Source organism: Staurois parvus, unplaced genomic scaffold (assembly GCF_062004578.1).
Source record: "Staurois parvus isolate SC_StPar_1 unplaced genomic scaffold, SC_StPar_1.0 ptg001610l, whole genome shotgun sequence".
Classification (NCBI taxonomy): domain Eukaryota; kingdom Metazoa; phylum Chordata; class Amphibia; order Anura; family Ranidae; genus Staurois; species Staurois parvus.
The window spans coordinates 370,083-383,097 of NW_028319406.1; the positions used below are offsets into that span (position 1 = coordinate 370,083).

At 50.0% G+C, this 13,015-nt stretch overlaps 1 protein-coding gene across 1 annotated transcript in view; it reads right to left on the reverse strand.

Annotated features, from left to right (window-relative positions):
* Nucleotides 1–13,015, reverse strand: part of LOC149435110 (protein-arginine deiminase type-2-like) — a 46,500-nt gene that overhangs the window by 20,846 nt on the left and 12,639 nt on the right. The window contains exons 4-9 of the mRNA XM_089663003.1: nt 12,340–12,457; nt 12,141–12,266; nt 6,585–6,748; nt 3,837–3,940; nt 2,090–2,201; nt 1,432–1,539 (exon numbers count right to left, since the gene is read on the reverse strand). Of these exons, the coding sequence (XP_089519129.1) occupies nt 1,432–1,539; nt 2,090–2,201; nt 3,837–3,940; nt 6,585–6,748; nt 12,141–12,266; nt 12,340–12,457 (732 nt within the window). The remainder of the gene's footprint in view (nt 1–1,431; nt 1,540–2,089; nt 2,202–3,836; nt 3,941–6,584; nt 6,749–12,140; nt 12,267–12,339; nt 12,458–13,015) is intronic.

Here is a 13,015-nt window from a genome sequence, read left to right on the forward strand (position 1 = left end):
GCGTTCATTCGTGTCTTCTAGACCTGACTGGTGTTCAGCTGTAATGTAAATCTTTACCTATTTCTGTGTTTATTGTAGAAATCTAAATGTATGATTGCACATATAACCCGCCTAGCCCCTCCCCCTCCCCGCGGAGCACAATCTTACGTCGGGGGGGTTAATGAAATCCATGGAAATGGCCTTCTGTCAGAATATCGGCTGCGTTCACACATGCTCCTATTTAAACGTGCGGATCAGCGAGTCTTAATTCAATTTGCACCTCGTTCAATCGGCACAGCTGCCCGTCACAGAGATTATCTGACAGATACACAGGGCCGGTGACCCCCAGACACGACGGGCCGGCGCGGGAATGGCGGCAAAGTGACGATAAGAGAGCGCGGAGTCATTCCACCGAGTGACGAGGGATACAGTAACAACGGAGGTGGAAACAGATTATCTCCATCCAGCCAGGGACATAGTGATGATGAGTGTGAGCCGGGAACACCATGTACTGGCAGCATCAGGAGGGTTCTCACTTCCAGGACAGAACCACTTTATCTTCAGTGAATGGATGGGCTGCGTTCTCAGTGATGTCACCGCTTTCCAGCGAATGGATAGGCTGCATTCTCAGTGAGGTCACCGCTCTCCAGCGAATGGATAGGCTGCATTCTCAGTGAGGTCACCGCTCTCTAGTGAATGGATAGGCTGCATTCTCAGTGAGGTCACCGCTCTCTAGTGAATGGATAGGCTGCATTCTCGGTGATGTCACCGCTCTCTAGTGAATGGATAGGCTGCATTCTCAGTCATGTCACCGCTCTCTAGTGAATGGATAGGCTGCGTTCTCATTCATGTCACCGCTCTCTAGTGAATGGATAGGCTGCGTTCTCAGTGAGGTCACCGCTCTCTAGCAAATGGATAGGCTGCATTCTCGGTGATGTCACCGCTCTCTAGTGAATGGATAGGCTGCGTTCTCAGTGATGTCACCGCTCTCTAGCAAATGGATAGGCTGCATTCTCGGTGATGTCACCGCTCTCTAGTGAATGGATAGGCTGCGTTCTCAGTGACGTCACCGCTCTCTAGTGAATGGATAGGCTGCATTCTCAGTGATGTCACCGCTCTCTAGCAAATGGATAGGCTTCATTCTCAGTGATGTCACCGCTCTCTGGCTGCATTCTCAGTGATGTCACCGCCCTCTAGTGAATGGATAGGCTGCATTCTCAGTGATGTCATCGCTCTCTAGTGAATGGATAGGCTGCATTCTCTGTGATGTCACTTCTCTCCAGTGAACGGATAGGCTGCATTCTCAATGATGTCACCGCTCTCTAGTGATTGGATAGGCTGCATTCTCAGTGATGTCATCGGTCTCTAGTGAATGGATAGGCTGCATTCTCAGTGATGTCACCAGTTTCTAGTTGTGACCTAATGGATAGGCTTCAATATTGGCAGACTTACCAGCAGTTGCCGTATGGGAAAATCTTTCAGTCCTCGGTCTCTCGGTGAATCCAACACGACTGGAAAACTTTGATGCGGAGCGTGAATGTATCCGAATTCCATCTCATCCTGCATATAAAACACAGAGAGATGATGGAATCTGATAGAACAATTCTTTACCCCTCCATGCAGTACCGGGACAGGTTCATCCAGTGCCCAGGGCAAGGATTGCACCCCCCTCCCCTGCTGCTTATGAGTGCCATAGAATGGGTGTATCCTCCTGCGCCCTTTCTCTACCCCTAGCTAAGGCTGCCCATGGTTGGCATGGAGTATGCTCTGCACATGCACAACCAATTTCTTGCTTTATAGTTGCTAGCCTACTGAGCCTGGGATGGCTGTCCCTCCTGCCCACCCCGTGTCCCAGCCCGGCCTCCATGATTCCAACCGGTACTTAGATGGGCTCACAGAAGAATTAGAGCTCAGAGTGGCATCAATGTGGTAGTGTGTGGTTAATAGTTCAAAAACGAACAGGAAATGGGGCAGTGACACTGAACTGTAGACTCTGGAAGGTGTTGTCACCCTACTTATGGTATGCAATGATAGAGCTTAGCCGTGGTGGGGGATGCAACAAGATCTGCCAATCTAAATCTACGTCTGGAAGTATACTTATCGCACCAACCTGCATCCAGCGATCGCCGCGGTTGACATACTCGAAGCAGATCTGGACCTTGACTTTGGCATCGCTCACTAGATTGTTGATTGCCTTCAGGAAGAGGTAATTTTCTTTAACACTGTTGAAGGACAACACATTAAATATGAAGGCCTCTTTCGATCCAGATTGTGCCAACCATCAGAGAGCGGACACATTTCAGCTGATTCCCCCAAACAGGTTTGCTATTTTTGTCATTTATAAATTTTGATATAAGCTGGAAGCATCTGGTGTATCAACAAAGCTGGAGGGTCCCCCAGGGCCATGATGCTATGGGTCCCCCCAGGGTCATGATAGTATGGGTCCCCCCAGGGTCATGATAGTATGGGTTCCCAAGGACCATGATGGTAGGGGTCCTCTAGGACCATAATGGTATGGGTTGACCAGGGCCATGATGGTATGGGTTCCCCCCCAGGGTATTGATACTATGGGTCCCGAAGGATCATAACAGTAGGAGTCCTCCAGGAGCAAGATGGTATGGGACCCTAAGGACCACGACGTTAGGGGTCCTCCAGGACCATGATGGTATAGGTTCCCCAGGGTCATGATAGCGTGGGTCTCCCCAGGGTCATGATAGTGTGGGTCCCCAAGGACCATGACAGTATAGGTTTTCCAGGGCCAAGATGGTATGGGTCCTGGAGGACAATAAGAGTAGGAGTCCTCCAGGACCATGATGGTATGGGTCCCCCCAAGGCCACGATGGTATGGGGCCCCCCCAAGGCCACGATGGTATGGGGCCCCCCCAAGGCCACGATGGTATGGGGCCCCCCCAAGGCCACGATGGTATGGGGCCCTCCAGGACCACGAGGGTATGGGGCCCTCCAGGACCACGAGGGTATGGGGCCCTCCAGGACCACGAGGGTATGGGGCCCTCCAGGACCACGAGGGTATGGGGCCCTCCAGGACCACGACGGTTTGGGCCCTCCAGGACCACGACGGTTTGGGCCCTCCAGGACCACGACGGTTTGGGCCCTCCAGGACCACGACGGTTTGGGCCCTCCAGGACCACGACGGTTTGGGCCCTCCAGGACCACGACGGTTTGGGCCCTCCAGGACCACGACGGTTTGGGCCCTCCAGGACCACGACGGTTTGGGCCCTCCAGGACTACGACGGTTTGGGTCCTCCTGAACGATATGAGTCCTCTAGGGCCATGAAGTTTGGAAAAAGTGGGGTCTGGATTTTTTTTAGTCATTCCTCAAGCACCCACCCAATGTTGAAGGCCATAGGGACCTGTTTCAATATGACATCCTTCATAAAACCATCTTCTTGGGTACCATTCAGAGCAGGGGCATGCTCTGAATAGATAGTTGACATGTCTGATCTCCACTATGAGGATTTTGGTGTATTTTAGGATTGTCAGTGGTACAGATTTCTCATTATAGGGTTATCTCTAGACCAGGGGCAGACTGACCATTTGGAAACTCAGGCACTGCCCGAGGGCCCGGGGTCAGTAGGGGGCCCCATGAGATGCCCCTGGTACATTTTTCATAGGCTTTTTTGAGTTTGAGCAAGGACACAGGGGCCCCATGATCCCCTATTGCCCGGGGGCCCCATGAGTTGTCAGTCCGCCCCTGCTCTAGACATAACCTTCTTATATTCCAGGCAAACACTACCCAAGTTATAGGTGCTCTGTGATACAGAGAACCTACAGGTGACAGATACCTCCCTACAGCCACCAGATTCACAAAGTCACAAGTTCCTCTGCCACCACATTACCTGCAGACGTAAACCTCAATGGGATCCAAGGTGTTGGGAGTGATTATGAGGGGAGAGATCCGGAACGTCACAGAGTCTGTGAATATTGGGGTTTCTGGAATGTCCTGGCAGACAATGGAATCACAGAGTGAGATATTTTCATTTAGATAATACATAGTCAACTACTTTTATGCAAAAACCAGGAGATTGACCAACAAAACTGAAATCGTGACCTTTGAACAAAAGTCTCAGCACATCAAATCTAAACTGAACTCTGTCTGGTGGACATATTCATACGAACTACATACGATACTAATTTTTAGTAACGGTGTCCTTAACCAACGTGTAGCACTAGTGGTACCCCAATACCCCAAGAACCCACCCCTAGGCTCTGACCATTGACTGCAATGTGTGACAACGCACCACAACAGAGCATATAGGTCATCACCAACCCTAGAATAGAAATATCACACAGGCTCCAAAGGAGACAAAATGTCCCTTGTGTGTTCGGGGTGATGGTGGCGTCTTATTTTTCTACGCATTTCAGATTATATTTAATCAGGAAGATATGTTGGGAAGATCTGTAATATTAAATGAGAAATTCCATCATTCTGGCATCAACTGGTATTAATACCAAAATTTGATGTCTCACTTTTGTAATATTACAGACCTTCCCAGCAGGGACTGGGCACTCGTGGTCAACCCAGCCAAAACCAGGTGGGCCTCAATCTTCGGGAGATCTGCCAAGGCAAGGCCCACCCAAGTTCTAGGTTGGGTTCCACCAAAGGGAGACTCCATGGGAGGGGGAGAACCTGACCATAAGTCCATGTGACCTCTCTTCCAAGACTTTCAGGGAAAGTCCTACATCCTACTAATTGTGAGGGGTTTATTATATCCACAGCTGGTGGTCAGTGAGAATTATGCTTCTTCCAATGGTGGTTATTGGGCAGAATCTCTCCCTTACAGATTGCTAAAAAAAAAAAAAAAAAGGCTGCTTTAGATATTAACTACCAAATCAACATTGGCCAATTCAACCCAACTCAGTGTGGAGCTCTCCTTTAAAAACCCCTCCAAAGTCTCCTGTCCTCTGTGTAAGCAAGGGAGTCTGCGAAGTGCCAGCACCGACCTACATAGCTGGCACTCAGCAAGGCACGCTGATTATACTGTTAGCACGGACAGTCATCTTTAAACAGACATGAAATCAAAGCCGGGACAGCCTTGAAGAGCGAGATCCGTTTACCAGACTTGACCCGCTGCTGAGAGAGCTCTAAATTGGGAACGGGGACAGGAAAGGGCACAGCACAAAATCAGAACTGGAAAAGGCCGATAAGAATATAAAAACGTATCTCAGCTAAAGATTTTCTCTCATTTCTCTATCGATCTGCAGCTATAAGCAGAACAATTTCAACAAAAGAGACGTATATGTCTGCTTATTATATCTGCAAGATTGGCTTCCACTCTAGTAATATTATTATTATACAGTATTTATAAAGTGCCAATAGTTGGCTCAGCGCTGTACATTACAAAGGGGGGCAGAACATGTGACAGAACAATACCAATACAATACAAAACATGAGGGGATCGAGGGCCCTGCTCTTTCGAGCTTACAATCTAGGAGGGAGGGGATGGTGGCACAGGAGGAGAAAGCTGTGGGGGATGGAGTGGTAGGAAGAGTGGAGGAGGTCGGCAGGTTAGCAGGGGGTGGGGTAGGCTTCCCTGAAGAGATGGGTTTTCAGGGTGCGCCTAAAGGAGAGGAGAGTAGGTGATAATCTGATGGGTTGGGGCAGGGAGTTCCAGAGGATGGGTGACACCCTGGAGAAGTCCTGGAGGCGGGCATGGGAGGAGGAGACCAGGGAACTAGAGAGAAGGAGGTCTTGTGAGGAGCGGAGTGTGCGTGCTGGGCAGTACTTGGATATTAGGTCAGTGATGTAGTTCGGGGCAGTATGGTGGACGGCTTTGTACGTCAGTGTTAGGATTTTGAATTTGATCCGTTGCGCAATCGGAAGCCAGTGGAGGGATTGGCAGAGGGGGGTGGCGGAGACAGAGCGGTTGGAAAGGTGAATGAGTCTGGCAGCCGTATTCAGGATCGACTGAAGCGGGGATAGCCTGTGGCGAGGCAGGCCAGTGAGGAGGGAGTTGCAGTAGTCGAGTCGTGATATGATGAGGGAGTGGATGAGCTGTTTAGTGGTTTCTGGGGTTAGGAACGTGTGGATTTTGGCGATGTTGCGGAGGTGGAGTCTGCACGAGTTTGTTAAAGATTTGACTTGGGGTTGGACTTTTCATTTGCAGCACTGAGGTCCTTGGTTCGAATCTCAGCCAGGCCACGATCTGCATGGAGTTTGCATGTTCTCCCCATGCCTGTGTGGGCTTCTTCTGGGTTCTCCAGTTTCCTCCCACACTCCAAACACAAGATGTCAGGTTAATTGGTGCCTAGTATGTGCGTACAGATTGGCTATGTATGTGTGTCATCACATTCTCCATGCTGGCCCCAAGCCTGTACAATTTGGGAAGGCCTGAAAAAAGACCTGGTGACCTACTTCATAAATAATAAAAAAATAACTGGCATGCAAATTCTATGGAAAAGGCTCTCAATCATATCAGACATGGTGTCCAGAGAGCCGGCCATAGAATCCCAGAGAATAGATATACCAGGTCCTGATCAGTCAAGGGACTGTTGTCCTACTTGTCAAGCACACAGAGGATTTACAACCTGATGGACAATCATGTGACAAATAAAAGACTTTCACGTGTAGGGACTCCTGTTCCTACCTCCACTTGAGTCTCCAGCAGGCTGGCCTTTATGGACACCAGACCATTGAAGCCGTCGTCTGGGAAGCGGAGACCTTCCACAAAGAACTCCAGCTCTCGAGTCCCCGTGTAGCGGGTCTTGTAGAATAACGTCTGCCTGCCCAGGACATGCATGTACACCTTACCTGTAGAAGGAGCGAGTGATAGGCATCAGGGTGGAGCACACATATAATGGCACTGATGGTAAACCTCAACACTAGACCTCATCCTGCCACTGCTTTGCCTTCTCATATTTTATCATGATTATGTTTACAAAGTTTAAAGCTCTCCCCTAAAAGCAGTGGTGATCAACCACCCGGGCATGACCTCCTTCCTTTTGGGTTTCCAGCTAGCTGCTGACCTTCCACATTGCCTCCCAGGCCCTATATTGCCATCCAACTTCCCATAGTGGCCTGCAGTAACCCCCCAACTTCTAACAGTACTCCCACACCCCCTGAGAGCCCTCAGTCCAGTCAGTGCCTCCCAACTTCCTCCTGTGTCCCTCCAGCTCCCTAGCTTGCTGCAGAGCCCCCACAGTGCCCTCCAGTATCCAACATTGCCCCTGCAGAACCTTAATCCCCCTACAGTGACATCCAGCTCCATCAGAGACCCCATCCCGCACAGTTGCCCCCAGGTTCCTCCAGAAACTTCATCTCCACTAAGTCTACTGCAGAGTCCCCAAACCCCCTCTAGAACCTTCATACCCCCATCAGTGACATATAGCCCCATCCAGAGACCCCATTCCCCACAGTTGCCCCTCTCCAGAAACCTCATTTCCAACAAAGCCACCAAGTCTGCTGCAGAGTTCTCAAACCCACCCCAGAACCTTCATCTCCCTACAGTGACATCCATCCCCATGCAGGGAACCCATCCTCCACAGTTGTCCCCAGCTCCCTCATCCCCTAGAGAGCCACCAAGTTTGCGGTAGAGCCCCCTAACCCCCTCCAGAACCTTCATCCCCCTACAGTGACATCCAGCTGCATCAGAAACCCCATCCTGCAGTTTCCCCCAGCTTCCTCCAGAAACTTCATCTCCAATAGGGCCACCAAGTCTACTGCAGAGTCCTCAAACCTTCAAACCCCCATCAGTGACATATAGCCCCATCCAGAGACCCCATTCCCCACTTTTTCCCCTTGCTCTCTCCAGAAACCTCATTTCCAACAAAGCCATCAAGTCTGCTGCAGAGTCCTCAAAGCTTCATACCCCCATCAGTGACATATAGCCCCATCCAGAGACCCCATTCCCCACATTTTCCCCTTGCTCTCTCCAGAAACCTAATTTCCAACAAAACCACCAAGTCTGCTGCAGAGTTCTCAAACCCACTCCAGAACCTTCATCTCCCTACATTGACATCCATCCCCATGCAGGGAACCCATCCCCCACAGTTGTCCCCAGCTCCCTCATCCCCTAGAGAGCCACCAAGTTTGCGGTAGAGCCCCCTAACCCAACTCCAGAACCTTCATCTCCCCACAGTGAGATCCATCCCCATGCAGGGAACCCATCCTCCACAGTTGTCCCCAGTTCCCTAATAGAGAGCCACCAAGTTTGCGGTAGAGCCCCCTAACCCAACTCCAGAACCTTCATCTCCCCACAGTGAGATCCAGGCCCATCAAAAGCCTTCAAGACTTTCAATACATATTTTGCATTTCTATATATTGTGTGAGTACAAACTTTATTTTTACTGTTGGGTCATTGAAGGTTTTGGAAGAACGTACCGGTCCCTGGTCTCAACAAGGTTGAGAACCACTGCTCAAAAAGGTACACCAGAAATATTAAAAATGCCAAAAAAAGATAAAAATGTAGCTGTGGACAATGAGGAAATTTCCTGTTTGTTGGTCACATTTTGTGACCATGGGACAGATCCATGAAAGGGTCAGTCCACCCATAACAGATACTTCGGTTAAACCACCTGTGACGGGAGTGACTTTTGGGGGTGGGGGGACCTCTGTATCATCTCCCCAAATCATTATGTTTAACCCACCCTGTGCCTGTTAAGGGTTACAGGGTGTGTATGTGAATGTCTGAGTCTTGTGTGTTGTCCTTTGTCTAGGGCACATGGCTGTCCATTGTCTGTTTACCATGTGCTACCCCCCATTGTGCTGTGTCTCTCTGTCTAGTGAACTATTATGGGATGTACTGTTTGTGTATTGGTGTGGGGGTTGGTCAGTGTCCTTGGCCACATGGTTGCATCCCATTGTTCTGTGTCTGGTTGGATGGGGAGGGGTGATGAGGTGTTTCCTGCCTATACTGTAGCCCTTCCCACTGAGGGTGGGCTGATGATGTATGTCCTGTCCCTGATTGTCTTTCCCCGCCCTCTGTATAAAACATGTTTTGTGTACAATAAAGTTAGTTGGCTTCCTGTTTTAGTAGGAGCTGGGTGTCTGTCTATTTTCCTGAGGGATTCCAAGGGTGTGGTCCGTGGATGGTGTTCGGACAGGGGAAGTTGTGCTATAACGGAAAAACTCAGTGCGGTCTGGGTTCCGGTTCCGTTACATTGGTGGCAAGCGGTGGGATTGTGCTTCCAGCTGTAAACACATCCAAACCACCACCGGGATTCAAGAGCAGGAAAAGACGTCAGTCACCCCAGTGGAGCTATGGACCTGGCATCAGAGTTCCCAGGGCTGCTGCAGATCATCCTTGCAACATACCCCAGGACTGTGTCTACGGATCAGTACCTGGAGCTCAGGCAGCGGATTTGGGAGGTGCTTTGGAGAGGAGCGGTCCAGGCTGCTGGTATGGACAAAGGCAAGTGCTATCCAACCCCAGGGGAACGGGTCAGGGACCATTGGAAGTTACGGATGCCATTTCTGGGAGAGCAACCTCAGGAGCATTTGTTGGACCAGAAAGTTTCTTACGCCTCTCAGAGCCTCTACAATATATACTGTCCAGAAGACGAATAGTTAACACAAGCAGGCAGGGATTAGAGATTTGATACCTCCTGTTTAGTCTAATGTAGTTTCCCTAAGCCAAAGCTTTCGCGGGTGATACATGATGTACTAATAGTTCATTACTGTGGATTCTGCTACAGGCATGATCTCATTAATGGACCAGCTAATATACATTCCTGGTCAGGGGCTCGTTACACGCCAGGCAGCCTTCAGTTGTAACGATATCGGGTGCTCACTGTCGTTCTAATGAAACGTCCGCATGCTCTTGAGGCGGATCAGGTTTAGAGGGTTCGGCATTTGAGGAGAAGCCGATTCAAGAGGCTGAAAATTTGTCATTGTCAGCGGGGCACTTTGCGTGTCAGACGGAGAGGACAGCTGAGTCCAGACCACTCAGACACAGCTTCTGATTTTGGATCTTGTATGTACTACGACCACGTGGGCGGGGAGGCCATTGGAGAGGTGAATAGGTTACGTTTCTGCTGACAATGATATGTTCAAGAAAACTGAGCCAAGTTGATCTGTATATTTTGTAAGGTCATCATAAACCTTGTTTGGCATCTTTTTCGATCAATAAATAATATATATTAATTCTTAGTTCTACACAGTATATACACCGATAAGCCATAGCATTACGACCACCCACCATAACCTATCGAGGCATGGACTCCATTAGACCTCTCAAGGTATGCTGTGGTGGCACCAAGTCATCAGTAGTAGATCCTTTAAGTCCTGCAAGTTGGGAAGCGGGGCCTCCATAGATCAGACTTCTTTTTCCAGCACGACAGATCGAGATCTGAAGGCCAAGTCAACACCTCCAACTCATTGTTGTGTTCCTCAAACCATTCTTGAATTCATCCGACCAGGCCACATTCTTCCATTGCTCCGTGGTTCAGTTCTGATACTCACATGCCCATTGTAGGCATTTTTGGTTGTGGAAACGGTTCAGCATGTGCAACCTGACTGATCTGCAGCTACAGAGCCCCATATACAACAAACTGTGGCTCTCTGTGTGTTCTGACACCTATCAGAACCAGCATTCATTACATTTTTTAGCAATTTGAACTCCAGTAGCTCTTTTATTGGATCAGACTACATAGGCGAACCCTCGCTCCCCACCTGCATCAATGAGCAACCCCCCCTCCCTGCCATCAATGAGCCTTCCCTCCCCACCTCCATCAAAGAGCCTTTCCTCCCCACCTCCATCAATGAGCCTTCCCTCCCCACCTCCATCAATGAGCCTTCCCTCCCCACCTCCATCAATGAGTCCCCCCTCCTCCCACCTCCATCAATGAGTCCCCCCTCCTCCCACCCATCAATGAGCCTTTCCTCCCCACCTCCATCAATGAGGCCCCTCCCCACAGCCATCAATGAGCCTTCCCTCCCCACCTCCATCAATGAGTCTTCCCTCCCCCCCACCTCCATCATTGAGCCTTCCCCCACACCTCCATCATTGAGCCTTCCCCCCCACCTCCATCATTGAGCCTTCCCCCCCCACCTCCATCATTGAGCCTTCCCCCCCCACCTCCATCATTGAGCCTTCCCCCCCCACCTCCATCATTGAGCCTTCCCCCCCCACCTCCATCATTGAGCCTTCCCCCCCCCACCTCCATCATTGAGCCTTCCCCCTCACCTCCATCATTGAGCCTTCCCCCTCACCTCCATCATTGAGCCTTCCCCCTCACCTCCATCATTGAGCCTTCCCCCTCACCTCCATCATTGAGCCTTCCCTCCCCCCCCCACCTCCATCATTGAGCCTTCCCTCCCCCCCCACCTCCATCATTGAGCCTTCCCTCCACCTCCATCATTGAACCTTCCCTCCCCCCCACCTCCATCATTGAGCCTTCCCTCACCCCCCCAACTCCATCATTGAGCCTTCCCTCCCCCCCCCCACCTCCATCATTGAGCTTTCCCTCCTCCCCCACCTCCATCATTGAGCTTTCTCTCCCCCCCACCTCCATCATTGAGCTTTCCCTCCCCCCCACCTCCATCATTGAGCCTTCCCTCCCCCCCACCTCCATCATTGAGCCTTCCCTCCCCCCCACCTCCATCATTGAGCCTTCCCTCCCCCCCACCTCCATCATTGAGCCTTCCCTCCCCCCCACCTCCATCATTGAGCCTTCGCTCCCCCCCCACCTCCATCATTGAGCCTTCGCTCCCCCCCACCTCCATCAGTGAGCCTCAGCAACCCATGACCCTGTCACCAAGTGGCCAGTTTTCCTTCCTTGGACTACTTTTGGTCGGTTATGACCATTGCAGAATGGGAACATCCTACAAGAGCTTCAGTTGTGGAGTTGCTCTGACCCAATTGTCTAGACATTACAATTGGTCCTTGTCAATGTCCCTCAAATCCTTACACTTGTCCATTTTTTCTTCAACACATCAACTTCAGGTTCAACATATTCACTTGCTGCCCAATACATCCCACCCACTTTCAGATGCCATTGTAACAATTGGTCTCATTTGAAGAATGCTACTTGCCTGGCTATTTCTATTTTCAGCTCTGATAAATAAGGCCTGGAACAGGCATGAAGACCATGAAGTCAGAGAGGCCCCAGTCTACATAGCTGTTCCAGTTTGTGGGTCAGACAACTATTGAGGAGGTAAGCAAAGCATAAAAAAGGAATTTTTGGAATAGCTTGATGAAACGTACTGTGCAGAAAGAAGACTCCCAGGCTCTGTGCATCCGTGGCGGAAATGTGAAGCATCAGATGATACCCCGTGGGCAGTTTCTCAGGCCCTTGGATCCTGAGGACCATCTTGGACATGTCCAGGAGATCTGTGGACATAAAAAGGTTAGAACTTGCTCCTGGATAAAGCAGGAAATGGGAGAGAGGAGATCTGCCAATTACCTGTCTTGGAGAGCACGATATTATCACCGCTGTCCACTGTGCGGGAGAACAGGCTGTCCTTGTCGCAGTTCACCAGCAGGATGGCCCCCTGACCCTCTGAGCCCCATGTCCACGAGGCCTAACCGGTGAGAAGATCAGAGAACTTTATTAAACCAACAGGATATTATCTGACTACATCACAGGGTCCATCTATATAAATACACCACCCCTGACCTATCTATGTTCTGTACATTGCTTATGGCCCCCTTTATTCTCCAACATGGAGGACATAAGCCTGAAAACTATACTCACACGTCAATGATGTCACTGAGGAGATCACTAAAAACTTTCTGTGCCTTCTTGGATAGAGGGATTTGGTAAAACATAACTGTAACCTACATGAAAGACCAGCATTTTTGGTAAACCAAGAGCAGAATTTATAGAATGATGGTGTTACCACATCTACTCCAGTGCGTGCCACACAGGGTTCCTCAAGAGGATGCTAGGAGCAGTGAGTAATGGATTAATCTCCCACCTACTCCAACTACCAACGTAAGGAAGTAATTTTCCTCTAAATGTCAATGTAAGCGGTCATTTCTACCCTGATCACCAATAGAAAGAGGTCACTTTCCACCAATGCAAGAGGTCACTTATTCCCTGATTACTCATGCAAGGAGGTAATTTTCTTCTAAACATC